Source organism: Parasteatoda tepidariorum, chromosome 1, assembly GCF_982258835.1.
Source record: "Parasteatoda tepidariorum strain Cologne lab strain chromosome 1, Ptep-v5.0, whole genome shotgun sequence".
Classification (NCBI taxonomy): domain Eukaryota; kingdom Metazoa; phylum Arthropoda; class Arachnida; order Araneae; family Theridiidae; genus Parasteatoda; species Parasteatoda tepidariorum.
In genome coordinates this window covers 2,084,174-2,103,515 of record NC_141755.1, presented here as the reverse complement: position 1 = coordinate 2,103,515, position 19,342 = coordinate 2,084,174, and the positions used below count along the sequence as shown (strand labels likewise).

At 28.1% G+C, this 19,342-nt stretch overlaps 1 protein-coding gene across 1 annotated transcript; it reads right to left on the bottom strand.

Moving 5' to 3' along the window:
• Positions 1–6,058: 6,058 nt before the first annotated feature.
• Positions 6,059–16,691, bottom strand: LOC107438858 (uncharacterized). The gene is made up of 8 exons (XM_016051258.4): positions 16,248–16,691; positions 14,833–15,058; positions 13,756–13,926; positions 11,862–12,021; positions 11,330–11,460; positions 9,448–9,555; positions 7,753–7,894; positions 6,059–6,298 (listed from the first exon to the last, which is right to left on the bottom strand). Exons 1-8 carry the CDS (start codon positions 16,502–16,504, stop codon positions 6,168–6,170), a joined length of 1,326 nt encoding a protein of 441 aa, XP_015906744.3. The 5' UTR covers positions 16,505–16,691; the 3' UTR covers positions 6,059–6,167.
• Between the last annotated feature and the right edge of the window lie 2,651 nt (positions 16,692–19,342).

Here is a 19,342-nt window from a genome sequence, read left to right as displayed (position 1 = left end):
TTATAAGCAAAATTGCAGGCTAAAGCTGAGCTAAGTTTTTCCACATTAAGCTAGAATGTTAATTAACGTGAAGTTAATTCATTACAACGCCGTATCGTACATCGAATTTGTTGAAATTTACTCCCTTCTCGTCTATGTCTTTTATTTATTTTAGATTTATTATTTGTTTAGGTATTTTATTGTATTGTAACCGTGATATACTTTTGTTTTGTGTGCCCGGCAACTTTGATGCATAATTAGTTTGCTTATGTTTGACATGGCTTCGTGCCTGTCTTTGTGTTGAGTAAGAAATATATAGTGAGAGAATTGAAATCTTTGTGTAAGAATATAGAATGTGCCACTTAAGATAATTGATACTTGACGGGCTTGGCTTGCTCGAAATAGAACGGAAAGAACAGTTGCTAATGTATACAAATGCCACGTTTCAACAACCCATCAGGATCGAGGTACCCAGACTACGTCACTTGCAGGTATCCCATTTTCCAAACTTTTTCTCTTTTCAACCGCGTACGTATTAAAAGGTTTTTCTTAATATTATTTTCCAGAATTTTTATGATTTTTTAAAGATTAATTTATTGATAATTTTGGTCTAGCTAGCGATTTTAATATAAATATGAATATTGAAAAAGGAAAAGAATTATGTAACGGTTTAAGAAACGTATATTGGTTGAAATTGAAGGCAGCCTATTGGACGACAACAGAACAAACATCAATGGACGCCGTGTTTTCAATCGTTTATAAAAGGCGTTATATGAAAGTCTATCCAGAAAAGAAAAAAAAATCACCAATAGATATTCAGTGATCATAATAATGAGATCACAATTTTATCTCTTTTGTAATTAATCGTCACTATATTGTCTTATATTTTATTCTTTTAATTGCACTTGTATTGCTATGAATAATTATAAGAGGCAACATACGACCTGTGCATTCTAAGTGATGAGGGTCAGGGGGTGGGTTAAAAATCAAACATTTTTTTTAAAGAAAGCTCTAAAACCGAACCACTAAATTTATTTCACTGGCAATTTTGATGCATTTTATATACATTGGATTCATATAGATTAAATATAAGACAGAACGTATCTATTTTTTTTTTATTGTTCATGCATTCAGAAATAAATTCAAAATAACATGTTTTGAATAGTTAGAAGATACGTTTTAATGCAGTGGTTCCCAACATAGGCTTCCGTGGGATAGTTAAAGGTGTTCCGAGAACATTTGTTTCAACCAGTAACCTTTAATTACAGTTAGATCCAATCAAAAATAAATTACTTATCACATATTTCGGTTACCCTCATGAAACATACATACATACCTACATTACCCCAAAGTGGGTATAATTCTAAAATTAGCATATATTTCACTAATAAAAATGTTCTTAAATAAATGCATTTAAAAAAAAAAACAATTGCTAAAAAATAAATTTTTGCGTATTATTAAATTAAAGTGCTAATGCTATCAAAATTAATTTTCACTTTGGATGCAGTATATTTTGCCGAACTCTACACAATTTCCTCAGAAAGCTAAAAGAGTGAAACAATTTTCAGTTTATATGAAATATAAATGATGGTGTAAAAATTAATATCTACAGAGGTATAATTTAAAAGTTTTTAAGATTTATAGCAGACTTGTATTTTTACTGAATTGAGTCGCTTTATGGGCTGTTTTCAGCGAAAAACTGCCATATGAACCCATCAGAAACATGTATGAAAGCTCATCTATATCTCAGAAAGTCTTACCATTATCCTATTTTAGTAATTTTATTGTTATTCCCCCTTAACATTCTTCTCTTTAAAAGATATTTTTTTTAGCTTTATAATTACTATGGAGATCAAATAAACAAATTATTTTTTAGATGAAATATAGAGCTTTCGATTCTTACTAAAAGTAACACAGAAGAAGTAAAAAAAATATCCCTATCATACAGTATTTTGCTAAGCCTAACCACTTTACCTCCACCTCAGAAAAATATTCATAATAAATAAAATTTATACTTAAATTTCTATCTGTTCTTTAGATGTCCCTTTACCTGTTTGAACAAAAATTAATAGTTTTTGATAGTTTATAATGATATTGAAAGAAAATTTATCAACAGCTTAAACTAGCATACTTTATAAGTCGATTATAAAAAGATAGTTTGTAAACATTAAACTTTTTTTTATCAGTCTCTAACACTAAAATAAAAATGCTGGCCACAATCCCAGCAAATATCTCTAAAAATATTTAATAAATTATCTCAACTTAAATGGAGAAAATAGATATTCTTACATATACCCACTTTACTACACGTATCTACTTTCAACCACCTGACCCTACTTGAGCTCTAATGTTGTTAAAGGAATTGTGGTCACGAAGAAGAAAAAAAAAGACGAGTTATAATTAATATATAATTATATTAATTATAAAATTGAACCAAAATTTAAAAGCAAATAATTCTACCATTTTAGTATAGTTCATAATATTTATGGAATAGTGGTCCCAGTGAACATTTCATTATTTGTAATAAATTTTTGACGAAGTTACGATAAAGCATGATTGTTGAGAAAAAGTATGAAACTTAGTTGACATATTCTCATGATATGATATTTATAGGGCCTTTCCAAGCAAAAAATACAGGTGTGTGTCAGTATGATAATTTGGCAGTCCTCAAAAGTGTTTTTTAGCTACCCCAACATATGAAAGATGTATTTCTTCGTGTCACCCTTGAGATTTCGCCTTCCAATCATAGCTTCCTATGAGCTCTATGCTTCCAATGAGGTCAGAAGGGGTCGAATCCCAGCAATGGTTGGTCAATACGAATTCCGCACCCAGTTTGCAAAGACCACGGTGCTGACTTAAAATATCCTCATTGGTAGACCGATCATGGGTGAGTGTTCGCTTGCCGTCAGGTAAACCGTGGGAGGTTTTCCTCTCCATGCGACGCAAATGCGGTTAGTTCCATCGAAAAGTCCTCCACGAAGGCAACTTTCTCCCGATAGTTGATACAGGAGTTCTCTTGTCTTCTAGATTGGGTTCAAAATTACGAGGCTACGTAGTTGGACATTAGTAGCCATAAACCCGAAAATTGGGTTTGGCTGTTCAACGACGGTTTTAAAATAAAATCAGTGTCTTATAGTTTAAATTACTTTTTACAAATATTTTTAGTCATCAACATCCTTATCCTCAAGTGTATAAATTTTCTTGAATTAAAATTTTGAAGTTTTTTACATCAAAGTTTATCTCATTCAATATTAAAAAAGCAGTTTTTTATACTCGAGGGCTGGCTTTGGGTCGCCATCAATTTTTGAATCAAAATTATTAATTTTTAGCCTAAAATAATTCTAATTAATGTATACGATAATACTCAGAATGTTTCTTAAATATTTCACTAATAATGTGCAATATTTCATTCTATTGTTTTTGCGTTTTGATATTGAGAACAGATGGAGCAGATTTTTTCTTTTAATATTGAGAGATTTTATGGATAATTTTTTGAATGAGATGCGTATTGTATTTGAATGTTAGTCAGAATCATACATACATAAACAAAATAGTTAGAAGATACGTTTTAATGCAGCGATTCCCAACACAGGCTTCCGTGGGATAGTTAAAGGTGTTCCGAGAACATTTGTTTCAACCAGTAACCTTTAATTACAGTTAGATCCAATCAAAAATAAATTACTTATTACATATTTCGGTTACCCTCATGAAATTTTATAAAAGTAAAATACCATTGAAAAAGAAATGGATATTTTTCTAATAATAATGTATTAAATAAATTATGAAAAGATCCTGCATTTATAAAACTTTCATTATTATTTCCTATCGCGCTTTTCAAGTGATAAATGAAATTGTCAAACCATTAAATAAAGAAATGTTTCTCAAATAACGATCATTAACATTTTCAGAAGTTCGATTTAGTTTTTATTTCAAAATAAACCATATTTCTGCACATTTTATTTATTCTCAGCTACTCCCATACATTTACACTTAAAACAAATTTATAACTCAACTAGTTACAGCTTTGTGACTTCGAATTCATCTGTTGGACATAAAAATTGGCTTATGATTATTAATGATAAAACAATGAAAAAAGCTCATTCTCATTATTAAGAGCTTTTAAAATGAAGTCTTTAAATGGTAAATACGTCCGCAATTATCTTTATTTACTTCATCTATAAAGTTGAAGTTCTGTCGAAAGAGGGTTCATCCATTAGGGTTCCATTGCCTAAAAAAAAAATGGGGAACCGTTGTTCTAATGTAACAGTCTTCGAATTCCAATAATCGTCCTCGAAAACTTTCAAGCTCTCTTAGGACAAAAATTTTTCTCAAATCTCGATACATGTGTCCAAACTTCTCTGAAAATGTCTAATTTTTTTACATGGAGTAATTTATATAAAAAAAAGGAAAAAAGTATGATTTTTTAAGCAATTTTAGTGTGTAAAATATTTGTGACTTTTTAAACGATACAATTGTAGTTAGTGGGAAAATGCTGCAAATTAATCGCTGTTTAACTGAAAATATTTATTTCGTAAAGGAATCACTAGGAAAAATCCAGCTAATATCTATTTTATAATTTTTCGGAAGTGGTGTTTTAATTATAAAGAAACACGCTTTTTTGAGATAATCAAATCAGTCCATTTTAACGAAATTATAAAATTGAACCAAAATTTACATACTGGTAAAAAAAAAAACATGTATAATAGGGTGGAGAGAAAAAAATAATCTAAAAGCACCCAAAAGTTGTATATGGATTAGTACATCATTCGTGGATTTTTATGCATTATCTTCATTCCCCGCATAAGCCCTAAAAATTTCACAAAAATTGCAAATTTTTCAAATGTTTTATAAAAATAAATTACTAATCAAAAGTTGTGTATTAAATGAAATATTACTGGTGAATTTTTCAGCACTATTTTCACTCCTTACAACAGCTATAAAAATTTTATAATTTCATAAAAATTACAAAATTTTAAAAAAATACCATACCTTTAAAAATTGCCAGATGAAAATGTTGCATATTTACTGAAATATTACTCATGAATTGTTTTGAAATTTTTCTAGTTTATTTTCCTCACATTAACAGAAACTGGAGGTTTTTCTTTTTTTAATAGCTTTTTTCATATTAACAATGCTATTGTGAAACTTATAAAACTACAACCAAAAGTAAACAACAGAAAGAAAACTAAATCACAAAAGTAGCATTGATGGCTAATTTCCATTTTGTATAAAATCACATAACATATTAGAGGAAGCTAATTCCATTATGTTGGTAGATAGATCTTAAGTTTCTTATGCAAGGACTTTGTTTAGCGTAGTGAGCTATCTTGCATTTGAAGTTTCCCAGGGCTTAATAAAACCAAATTTCATGGATATTTTTCAGATGAAACTGTTTGGCTTACATTTTAGATCTGAACTAAGATCAGAAATGTCATATTCTCTCATTTCTGACGTATCTTTTTCAATCCATTGATTGATTTCGCAACTTAAAACATTATTTGCATTAATTAATAAGCATATTTGAGATCACCTCTCAAACCATTAAGATTGAGTCCTGGAACATGAAGATCTGATCATTACATCAAAAGTTATTCACGGTGGTCTGTTTAATTTTCTGCACACTCTGCACCTAGTTTCATCAACATCTGCCTGCTACCCATCATCTCTTTATAAACTTCAAACTTTCGGAAAAACTTTTTTTCTTTCTCAATCCATATAAATTGTCTAACATCCATAAAAATTATTTTTATTCATACACAACAAAACTTTTGAAGGGTTTATTGCAAAACATAATTCACTTTTCTAATATAAATTAATTTTAGGTATTCATCTGTTATAAATTTTAAAAATAGCAACACACATTAAATGGTCAGTTGATTGCAAATGTTTTTTCTATTTTCAATTCAGGATCAATATGAAAAGGTTTAGTTTATTAATTTACTTGTATTTAACAAATAATTTTTTGAATATAATAGTCGAAATATTTTGTTTGGAATTTTACAGATGTTCTTATTTTTCCAAGCAAATCAAAAGATTTTCCTGTAACTTCTTAAGAAAGAGAGAATGAAGAGTAATAGCATAACATAAAAACTATTTTAATAATCATATTCCTATAAAACATATTAAAATTAAAAACTGTATTAGAAAAAAAACTAACAAATAATAACTTGAAACGTTTTAACATCTATTTAATGAAAATTTGATGTGTCTCTGCCAAAAAGTAAAGTTTTCAACCAATCAATGGGAACTTGCATTCTTAGCCTCCAGGAACCTAACCTTGTTAAATAAGCGGATCTCCAAAGTATCCAGGATGTGAAACCTGAAACATTTAAAACACTAAATATACCTTAAAAATTTTTCATAATCATACATATAAATTTAAAAAATAATTGAAGCCATATTCATCTTGTGATTTGTCAGTTACATGCTCTGGATGTGGATTGCTTTTAAAGTAAAAAGGCCATGTGAGCCAGTTTGCATCACAAATGTCTTGGACAGAGTTCTTGGTTCAATTGTATCGTAGATGTCAGCAATTCTAAGAAAGATATCTGTTTCTGATTCTTAACTTGTTAAACAAAACAAAATACAAACTAATATAACTCCAAGCAGAAAATACTACGTTCTTTTCTCCTCATGGTATTTCATATGTTAACCCCTTCTATATCAATCTTTGCCTCTTTATGAATAATAATAATATATAATTGCTTTTAATATACAAAAGAAAGTGTTAGTGAATAAGAAAAAAATTATTATAAATCTACATTTATTTATATCTAAAAGAATTTTAAAGTAAACTAATGGTCTGCGCAATGAGAGAAAAAATACCTTAGATATGTTCTCGTAAAAGCGCCAAGCTTAAGTATTAATTATATCCTCAAGTCAAACTAATTGTTTCCCAACTTTGGTGTTTGAAAATATACTAGTTGTAGTGAATTATGTATCACTTTTTATTTTTTTCCTCAACACTAACAAAGGAACTTTTGTACAGTTATGTAACAATCTTCAGCATTTCTGTAAATTTGTTTATTGGTGTTTATGTTTGTTATTTCCTTTATATTGCCTTAAGCATAAGGGTAAACCTATGATTTTTAAACATTTGTTAGCCCTTCAATTACACTTGTGCTGGGAAATGCTCACCTTATGGAAATGCTCCTTAATTTGCAGCTCTATTTAATCAAATGATTTTTATCTTGAAAAATACAAATAAGTGTAAATGGCTCATACTTTTCAATCTAAATATAGTCTATAAACTTTTGATTTTATGAGAAAGTTTAAATCCTTAAAGATTCTTAAAAACAAATATTGAAATAAACAAAATAAATTTTTTTAAAAAATTAAAGAAAGCTTTAAATATTTTATTTTATAAATACTCAGTTCCCATTTTTCCATTGTTTCTTTTCCTCAAAGATGAAAAAACATTTATATTTTTCCTCTTTTCTCCCATTCATTAACTCCTCCACAATTGCAAAATAAATTACTCTTGATTTGAATGTGAGTTTTATAAAATAATTCCATTTATAGTAAATTTGTATTCGTTTAAAAATTTTCTATGGGAAAAATTGTTTTAAAAAAAATTGACTGGGGAAAAAGTTTAAAATTGGGCTAATATTTTCTTATATTTGGCTAATAATTTGAAGTCCTTACCGACGTCCTGTATATATAATATATATACACACAGAACTTATACTAGCTATAAAAATATTACTATAAACAAACATACTATAATCAAGTGCAAGAAACACCAAAAAACTATTTTCATAAAATGTATAGTACCTTGTACTTTTAAATCTGGTAAATCAGTCACAGCTTTATAATCTCCTATATATGCTAGCATGCCTAATGATTGAAAATGAAATGGTTTTTTTGTTACTCCATTCAAACTGTCAGTTAAATACCTTCCTTGACGTTCAGCAACCTGAAAATATATGATGAAACTCTTTATCATTTTTTTTAAAAAGTGAATAACAATAAGATGACAACTTCATGATTATAGAATTGCCTGAGATGATTGAATTCACAACTTATTTTACAACATTAACTTTTGCCAGATGGCGAAAATGGACAGCCTCAATTACAATAAATATATTTATTATTTTTGTTTTTTAATTTAAACATCAAAAATAAGTTTGCAGCAAGATCTTTTGCAGTTGATATAATAGCTATGCAGCAAAAAGCAAAAAACTCATTTCAAAATAGTACCAATAGGACATACCTAACAAACCCAACATTTGTTCCTTAAATAGAAATGTCCTTTATTTATAGACTAGATTAAAACTTAAAGAAAAGAGAAAAAAAAGCAATTTATATTGAAAATTCAGGTAGTGTTAAAATTGAAATAAATGCAATATAAATAAGAGAGAGGGAGTCACAGATATTTATTTGAAGTATATTATTAAAAAATATTGTTAATTAAATATTTCTAATCCAAATTTTAAATAAAAATGTTTAACATAGTAAAAAGTTCCAAAACTTATTTTTTCCTTTAAGTTAAAAAAAATTAAGAAACAGTAATTAACTTTTATTTCCAATAATGCTTATTTTTAATTTTCTCATCAATTCATGTCTTTAAAATCTTCCACAGCAGAACATCTATTTCTAACGATTTATTTCATAATTTTAAAGACTCTTTATTTCAATAATTATTACTAAATGAATAAAATGTTCAATTAATATTTTTTTGATCATTAAAAGTAAATGGGAACTGTTTACTAACTTAAACTTTCCTTAAGTATTGATAACTTTATTTAAAGTTTTGCAGAGAAGCTCTATTCTTTTTTGGCTCAGATTATACTTGCTCCAATTCACATAATAATATTTTTTAAAAAAAGGTTATTTTGTTTAATTCAGTTCAAATGTACTTAAACCAAAAATAATTCATAAGGATTACATGGATTCACAATCAGGGTTCCCGAGGGGGTTGGAAATTTTAAAAAATGGTACGAAATTTAAACAAATGTCGATCATTTAATTTCTGTCTAACTATCACTAAAAATTAGTTTCTAATTAAAGTATATTTGTAAGAAAATTCTAGATTCTAAACCACTTAATGACAAAGTGGTATTAAAAAATTTCTTCCACAAATAACCTAAATTTACTACCACTACTAAAATTTTTAAAGGACCATGAGAATCCTGACAATAGACTCTTTAACTAGAGACAAAGTAATGGAGGATAATAGCTATTTTAGAAGTTCCAAAACAAGGGCTAAATTTTGCGTTTATAGACATTATAAATTAATAAAAAAGTCGGGAATTTACAAATTTTGATAAAATATAATCTCATTGTAAGAGATTAAGAATAAACGAAATCAAAATTCTAAATAAAAAAAAATCAATACAATAAAGATAATAATGAAATAAATCACATTCAATTTATTTGGCATATTTTGCTGCAATTTAATAATAACCCTATAAAAAAAAATCTTACACCAAAAATGACACTTTTATATTTTTTTCATTATCAACTGACCTGTGCAGTGCAAGGCAGTGGACATGATTCTATTTCTGCACAATCTCCTATGGCAAAAACATCCCCAGATGGACCACCCACGACTCTCAAGAAGTCATCAGTCAAAATCTGTTAAAAGAAACTTATATATTCAACTCAATAAAAAATATTTATATATAATATTAGATATATTGCTAAAAGTATTATTGTATAATTACTGTATTTAGTAGCAATCGAAAACATTAGTACAAATATTTTATTTTCAAAAAAAAAAAAAAAAAAAAAAAAATCAACCAAAAAAATATAATCATTGCACTTAAATGAATATTTTTAAATTTTTAAAATCTAAATGGGATAATCAATTATGTCAATTACTCTCTTAAATAATAACCAAAAACTTAATTTGGGATTATGGGTGACTTCATTGCATAATAAACTAGTTTTTCTTAGTTTTTTAAACGAAGTCACAATACTTAGTATTAAAAAAAGTCAAAGTAATGCATAAATCATATTTTTTTTAACCTTAACGCCTTATTAATTGTGAAATTTGCAGAAATACACAATTTACCTATTTAATAACTGGTTTCATTTAGCAGAAAGAATACAGGCCAAAATGTAACTTTTTAGGTGTATGGTAATCAGAGGTTACATAACATCATTCTTAATGTTGGATATTAAATAAAAACATTTATTAAAATTTTTTAATACACAATTCAAATTTAAAATTTAAATGATAATAAAAAAGCACAAAAACAATTATTTAATAATGACATTTAAAAGCAAGGAAGAGAAAAAAAAACTAAAGTCTTTAACTAAAAATTGAATAAATTCTAATCTTATTTCCATAAGAACATTAATTAGTAGCTGCAAAATAGAATAAGAACATCTAAATACCTAAGAACCCTATGATTCAATTTTCACAAACCGAAATGTAATCTTAATGATTATACTTTTAACACTAATTCATTCGTTTACGACATATTTTAAATTATAAAATCAGACAAAAAAAAAAAAAAAAAACACACTTTCTCTTAACTTTCTTTTCTTTTAAAAAACTTTTTTGAATTCTGTACTCTTATAATATGTAGGGTAGCTGAAATTTGGGAAATATGATGCCAATAGTCAAGTTAGGAGAGCATTCAAAGATTAAACGTGTCAATGATAATTTCAATTAAATTTTAAGTTGTAATATAACCAGTTTTTATTTCATTCTAAAGGATGTAATCTTAAATAAAATAAAAAACACAAAATTTAAACAAAATTGATCAAATAATTTTTGAGTAATTAAGTTTTAAAAAAGCGGCTTTTTACAATTTTTAGTTCTAATAAGAACTATTCCAACATTTTTCTTTCAAAATCTGTTATTAATAACATAGTTAAAAATGTTGTACAAATTTATATCATTCAATTAAAAATTGACTATCATTAAATAAGACAGTAAAAACATATTAATTAAGAAAATTATATTTTGCATGGAATTAAATGAGTTACTTAATTAAGTGCAAAAAGAATTAGATTTATTTAAATAGTACCAGGGGTATGGCAAAGCTAAGAAGTTAAAACTTTACTATGGACCTCTTGACTACTCCTATAGTTTGAGGATCACAAATCTAAATTAGTGGAAAAAAGTATGTTTATGCAGAGAAAGTATATTTTCATGTTTGATTTTGTTAATTAAAATATTGTTTGCACAAATTGATTACATTATTTAAGGTTATGAACTATCAAGATTGCATTTTAGTATGTGCAAATCTATTCACAAGATCAAAAATCAGTAAAGTGTATTGTTTCATATTTGGTACACTTTATATAAATATTAAGCATTTTATTAAAAAAATCAGCTTAAATGAAAAAAAAAGTAGTTCAATTTTAGAAAATATATTAAATTAATTGTTCCTCTTACTTGTCCTTTATTGTTTTTTGGTAAATCAAGACGTTGAGTGAAAGCTCTAGGACTTAAACCAGTACTCCATACAACTAAGCCACACCGTAAACTAGTACCATCTTTTAGAATTACACAATCTTCTTTTACTTCTAAAATTAATATAAAATATGATATTTTTTAAAATCGTTGATGTTAGTCTTTGGAGAACAAAAATAATAAATAAAATTGCATTAAATAAATAAATGCAAAAGTTATTAGATAAATAAATAAAATAACAATCACTACGTGACAGATTTTCGAATTTTTTTTTTAAATGCTAAATATGTAAAAAAAAATTAAGTTATCTAATAATTTCTTTTAACATTATATTTCAACTTTCTGTGCACACAGAATATCTGTTTAATATACAAAAAAGGACATAAACATATTATTATTGTACAAATCAATTTGATAATAATGATAAAGAAGTCAAAATACACAAATGTTTTGACATATTTTAAATTAACATATGCAAAATACAGCACAAGGGAAGAAATATAAAAATTGTTACCTACAACGGAAGATTTAAGTAGAGAAAAGTTCAGACGTTCACTAAGTTTTTTCTCGGCGTAAGATCTTAACTTTGTGTCAAAACTTCCCAAAATATTGGTGGCTTCAATTAAAGTTACTTTAAACAAATCTTCACTATGCTTGTATAACCTTCTAACATCCTAAAAACAAAATAAGTAGCATAATACTTAAAGGAAAGAATAATAGAAAAATTAGAAATAATAACTTTAAAAAAAAATGGGCATGCTTATTTTACTGGCACTAAAAGAAGTTTTAGAAAATACATGGTTTTAAAATTATCAATTGTATTAAGAAAGTATCAGAATAATCTTTAAAATTAAAACCTAGTTGCTAAAAACAAAACTAATTAAAACATACCAGAAATTCATCCAAAGAAAGGTATGTTTATTTAGAGAAAGTATGTTTTTGCGTCTGATTTCATAACTTAAAATATTGTCTACACAAATTAATTAGCATACTTGAGGTCATCCCTTCCAACCATTAGGATTGACTCCTACTTTGCATAAAAAAGTAGTCCCTAATTTGCATCATTACAACAAAACTTATTCAAAGTGGTTCGTTTTCCTTTCCTCTTATACACTATGAATCTAATTTGAAATAGCTTGCATTTTTTATTTGCACTGCTGTTTTTATAACATTTAATTTCATTCACTAAATAATTCAGAACAATTTTTTGTGATGCAAGTTTCTTTTATTTATTTAAACTTTAAATGATGTTTTACAGCTTTTCAAGTTTTATGCCAGCCTTAGATTTATATAAGTTTTCATATTGGGAAAAATTGGAGAAATTCTTTTTCTTGTTGTTGTGGAATTCATACAAATTAGATAAGATCATGAAAATTAGATAAGAAAAGTCTATAAGAATTATATAAGCCTATAGAAAAAGTATATCAAGAAAATATTTAACAATTTTTAAAATTACTTGATTTTTACAATATCAAGGATTAGTGAAAAACAAAGCGGGTCATTTTATTTCTATTATCAAAATAGCATATGTCTGTCGTATTCCACAAAAAGTGATCAAGTCAATAATTGCAAAAATGAGCTAATGTACTTGAGTCATTTAATCAACTGTCATCTTTCAGAGAAAAAAACTCCAGGCATGAATTACCAGAAGCTATGTATGTTGAAGCTTTATTTTTTCAAAAGGGAGACAGGCAATTAAAAGACTTGCATAAACTATCTTATTTTTTGCAATTACATTAACTAGGTCTATCAATATCAATAAAACTTATGGTCAAAATTGTAAGTTTTCAAATTTAGTTTTTTTAACAGTAGGTATCCATCCTCCTGACATCTTGAAAATATGACACTAAAAAAGAATTAAACCATAGAGCTTACCCTTAACAATTAAATAAGATTAATAAGTAATTCATCATTAATTTTTAAAACTCAAACCCTTAATATAGCTTTCAATAATAATATTTAAAATAACCAACAAAAATATATATGGATATAAAATGAAATTTCTATTTTATTTGTATCTCTTAAAAAGTAATCAAACATTTTAAAAACTCATATATTATAAAATAATCAGAGACTGGTAAATAAATATTTAAAGTAACCAGCAACATTATACACATAAAATCAAACTTTTTTAGGCAGTTTACAAAGTAAAGTAATCTTTTTCGAAGCAAAAATGCCTTTATATTTCCACAATACTATTTTGGATTTTTTTAAGCGTAAATCTAAAAAAACTGTAACAGTTTTCAGAAAAATTACACTGTTTGAAAATTAACATATTTAACAGTTGTCATGTTAAGAAAAGAAAACATAAAAAGCTAAGAAAAGACATTTATATTTTTTTAGAAAAGTAGTACATAAATAATTTACACAATATTTAAAAGATCATTTTGTTTAAATTTTAAATATACCTTGACTTTAAAATCATACAATTCAGCTCCAAATTCAACACCAGTCGGCCCACCACCAACAATAACTGTATGAAGAAGTCGCTCACTTTCCTCTTTAGTTAGAGATGAACATAATGCTTTCTCGCAGTTAGACAAAATGGTTTTACGAATTTTCTGGGCATCTGCAATTTCCTGAAAAAGATACGTAAATAAATCAATTTTCATTTACATTATTCAGATGAACAATTTTTCTAATTATTAATGTTAACACAAATTTTAAACAATTTACAGCAACTTCTGAAAATTATTCAGATTTATTGCTTGACTAAAAACTTCATTTGCCACGAAAATATATAAATAGCAAATAACAGTCAAAATCCAAATAAGTTCTCCAAAAATGGACACACATTTTTGAGACTTGTCAGGCATGAATGAGAAGAAATAAAAGTGACTTAAAATAAAAATGAAAAGTTACCATGTTATTGTACAGTGTCATTCATTTGAAATATACTCAAAGAAAAATACAGAACGGCAGAAATTAAATTACTGATAAAAATATGGACAGCAAATATGGACTAGCAAAATAAAAAGATTTGTTACCATTAAAAAAAGTGTTTCCTAAAACAGAAATTTTTTCTATTTTTACATAATTATTTTAATGTAAAATACTGAGTACAAAAATTAAGTATTTAATATTGTTTTTAAAGCATAAGAAAGTTCTGCTATAATGCTCACCAAATATATGCTAAAATTAGTCATGAAATTTTAATAAAACTAAAAACTTATTTTTTAATCATTTGTTAAACAAAGAGAGGCATTAGTAAATAATTTTTTTTTTAATTGACAGAATGTGAGAAGGAAAATACTATTTTGAGAAAATAAATCTTTAAACATCAGAAACTCATAATTTTCAATTGTAAACTTCTGGTTATAAATAAATATAGCCTATATCTTTTGAACTAAAATTTATTTTGCCACAGTAACATGTTCAAAAAATAAGTTTTCAAAAATTTTAAAGCTGATTTTAAAATATTTTTCAGACGCATTTTTCCATGCCATCTCATATTCTGAAACAACTTTTAAGAGAAAGACACAAACCTTTAGAAAACAGGCATGTTTTTCGACACCAGGAACACCAAAAGTATTGCTCAAACAGCCTACACCAATAACCAACTTATTATACCGAATAGAAAATGTATCACTTGGATCTAACACGCTTCTACAAATAACAGTTTTATCTAGTATGTCCAACTCCTCCGCATGAGCAAGCATAAAATCTCGAGCATCTTCAAAGCCTATATTTCTTATAGGTTCAATGATTGATCTAGGGAAAAAAATATTTAATGATTAAAATAAATGCAAAGAATAAAAATGAGTACTTATAGAAGCTGGTAAAAAAAATTATAAAATTTTTTTAAAATTGCGCAAGATAAAATTTTTATGAAACAATGTTCCAAAGATTGAGGCTGTTAATAACATTTATTTAGAATAAGAATTTATATTTGCCACTATTAATCAAAGAGTTAGAAGAAACTGTTAAGTATTAAAAATTACATGAAATTATCAACATATAATAAATTTTGAGAAGAACTTTAGTTCTTCTTGAGAACTTTAATTCTTTTTACTCTGTTTACCTAATTCATGGGGAAAAAAATGCTTAACAGAACTATTTACACTTATATTGAATTGATTTCAGTATTACAGCAAATATCAAATTTTTTCACAAGAATGTATGATGTGCTGGGTTTTCAATAAGAACAAATAACTTAATAAGAAAAACACAAAGGAAAAAAATATTTGTAAAGCATATATATATATATATATATATATATATATATATATATATATATATATATATATATACCATACACAAATTTAGTCACAAACAAACTAATGGTAAAAAATTTAGAAAAAATATGCATTAAATAATTAATTTTTAAATATTTTTTTTCTGACTCTAAAGAGCTTATTCTTAATGTCAAAATAGTTATCCAATGTTATATTTTCGAATCTCAATTTATTTCTTAAAACTATCACTTATATATAAAAAGAAAGTAGACATTTAGTATTTTCTCCAGCAAGAGTATTCTCCTAGAGCTAAATTTAATACTGCAATCCTTGTTACTTCATACATAGAATTCTTTTGTTTTCTTGTCCTTTTCTTTCTCATTTACTACAACGAATTTTATATAAGTCCTGATGGGAAAACTTAGCTCAAAGAAACTTATTTATTAGCATTTATTTTTTAAAAAAAGGAACCCATAATATTTTGTAGTTCAGATAAAGTACTCAAACATATTATGAAAAATGCATTTAACGCAAAATAATTAAAGCATTCTTAATTCTCAGTAGAAACAATTAATTAAATAATAAAACTAGGTTTATAATAAATCAACAATCTTTTTAATCGTACAAAAGTTACTACAAATAAAGAACCATTGCAACACAAATATTTAATTTAGAAATAATACTAAATTAAACCAAGTCAATTAACAATTCCATAAAAAATGTACCTAAACTCAAGAGTTCCTACAGCAGTACTACATAGCAAAGGAGTAAACAGAAAGTGGTTTCGTGGGGTTACAACTTTGACATCATACAAATCTTTTTTTATGTTTTTCAAAACACTGTAACTCCCCCATCCACTTCCTAAGATAACTAACTGCTTTTTTTTAGCAACGGAGGAAGAGTTTCGAAAGAGTAAATTTATGTTTAATTTCGTTCTACTCCAGCTCCAATTACTAACTTTCTGACAAATCAGTAATACCATCGTACGCCATAAAGGCCTGTTTAGACGATCCAATTTCTTGGACAGAGATTGATTGATATTGATGGAAACTTGTTTTGCTTTGAGCTTGGATCGTGTAAACAAACATCCAAGAACTTGGTCCAACTTCTTGGACGATAGTAGAGCATGTTCTACTTTCCATCCAAGTTTTTTCTCCCTTAACCAATCACCGTCCTAGGTTTTGTGACGTCAACAAGCAGGCAGCAAATTATGACATTTTGTTGTCTGTTTTCATATATTTTAGTCCAAATAAATTGATCTGTTGCCGTTTATTTGTGTTATCGTGATTTTATATGAATTTGTTCAGTAATTTTAAAGTCATATAAGTATGATTTTATAATGTTGAATATGAACAATGCGCATGCGCAAGTGTTTCTCTCGTCCAATCAGTGACATTCAAGAACTTGGATAGTGTCAACGAATCATCAAATTTCTTGGACAGAGAAATCCGTCCAATTTCTCGGATACAAGAAATTGGACCGTGTAAACAGGCCTTAAACCAACGATCAGCATTATTTTGTAAACAAAAAGAGAAAGTATTGCATCACACATCTTATATGCCAATGCAAGGCTGAACTAGATCCGTAACCAAAGGCAACGCATAACGGAAACGTTTTTAACAGCCTGCTTCTGCTCAACTTAAGCCCATTCTTACTTTATGAACTGTTTTCACTGCATGCAAATTTGGCAATGCATATGAGTGCAAGATAAGTACATTAGGCGATCGCAACGCTCGAATACGCCATCTGGGGAGAAGACCAGTTCCATGCCTTTGACCTTTCTCTCTTGCTCTTTTCAGTTGTATAGGAATGCACTACAATATTTTCCCCTTTCTTAACATTTTTCGTATTTAATTGTCAAAAAATTTTTTTTTGAATTTCCATGACACTTTCTTTTAGATCTATGTTCAATGTACTTTTCAATTCCGTACAGTTTTCCAACTTAAAAGATTTTACTCCATTTGAAAATCAAGATAGAAACTAACGTACACTGGAGGACAAAATTAAGAGATGGAGGACATTTTCCTAAATACAAAAAATACTGAATATAAATAAATGAAATTTGGTATGGATATAGCTTATTCCATGATAATAAAGTATGCAAAACAAAAATGAAAGTGCCATTCACTGGCAAGACCTATTGCCAATAAATCCAATGTAGTCTGAACTTACGGATAAAAGATGACAATAAAAGTGAGGCTTGTACAGTGTGTGTTGCCTCTAGTATGGTGTATGGTCAGCCCTGACTGACAGACAGCATGCATAACGAGTATGCATGCTGTTAATAAGGGAGTTAAGGAGGAGTTGTGGAAGAACTTCCCATTCATCCACCAGAGCAATTTTTAACTCCAGCATGGTTTTGGGGGGAGGTTGGCGCATCGCAATAGCTCTCCCAAGAGCATCCCAAGCATGTTCAATAGGATTCAGGTCAGGGGATTTGGCTGGCCTATCCATTCGTTGAATATCCTCGCTTTCCAGATACTCATCAACCATGATAACCCTTTGTGGTCGCGCATTGTCGTCCCTAAAAATGAACTCAGGGCCAACAGCGCCCCTGAAAAGACGCACATAGGGCTCAAGGACCTCCTGTCTGTACCTCTGGGCATTCACGGAACCATTGTCAAACACATGGAGCAGTGTGCGGGTATCTTGCATGATCCCTGCCCAAACCATGAGTCCTCCACCAGCAGAATGGTCCCTTTCGATAATGTTGCTGGGATGGTATCGGGTTCCAGGTTCCCTCCATATCAATAACCGTCCAGAATCAGGTTGTAGACTGAATCTGGACTCATTGGTGAAGAGAACATTAGCCCATTGAAGCTGTGTCCAATTCTAATGTTGTCTGCACCATTCTGCACGCGCTCTTTTGTGGGAGTGAGTGAGTGGGATGCAAATAACGGGCTTCCTGGCATACTGTCGGTAGTATCTCCCTGAATATTGTTTCATTCTTTCGTACTCAGCTTATTAATTATATGACTCCATTTAATTTCTATACTTTACAAGATTACAGAGCCGTTTTTATGTTTATAGGGGCCCTGGGCCTATCATTATCTGGGGGCCCTTTATGAGTAAATTTAGATAAAAAAATTTTTTTTCTTGAATAATTTTTAAAATTTTTTTTATTTCAGGAGTAAAAAACATATAAATTAATTATAAAAGCTTATATACATCATTTTTTTATCGAAAATTTAAGGTAACTATACTTTTCGCGCTTTTTGAGAGGCGAATCTTCTATCACATCATCAAAATCAATTTCCTGTAAGACATACATTTTTCTTTGCAGATCAAAATTTGTTCGACTTAGAAACATAAAATTATGAAGGTGTGTAGAAAATATGCAAGGAGTTATAAAAAATACAAGAAAATGCAGTCTTTTTTAGTTTTTTTTATAATTGCCGTTGAAAGACTGACTCAATTTTGAGCCAATGTTTCACTACGTAGCCTTGAAATTTTAAAACCAATCCAGAAGACAAGGAAACTCCTGGATCAATACCCAGAGGTATTGAATTGTTAAGAGAACTCAGAGGAGTTTATGACCCCGACAGATTTAACATGTACCAGCCACCATTTTATAATTGGGCCGGCTCAATTCGAATTCCCATTCTCACGAACACGACTCCATAGCTCTACCATCAACCAAACTATCGTGGTCAAATTATTAGTTTATTTTATAACAGTCATTAAGCAGCCCACCAGATTTCGAGTTTACTACAACTAATGTTTAACTTCGTAGCCTTGTAATTTTGAACTCAATCCAGCAGACAAGAGAACTCCTGGATCAAGTAGTGGAAGAAATTTTTGCCTTCGTGGAGGACGTTTT

Excerpts from the sequence above, each read along its gene's own strand:
- LOC107438858 (XM_016051258.4), bottom strand. The coding sequence starts at position 16,504 with ATGGTATTACTGATTTGTCAGAAAGTTAGTAATTGGAGCTGGAGTAGA. Across the intron at positions 9,556-11,329 it reads CAAAAAACAATAAAGGACAA|ATTTTGACTGATGACTTCTT; the intron begins GTAAGAGGAACA and ends TTCTTTTAACAG. Across the intron at positions 7,895-9,447 it reads CACTGCCTTGCACTGCACAG|GTTGCTGAACGTCAAGGAAG; the intron begins GTCAGTTGATAA and ends ATATATTTTCAG.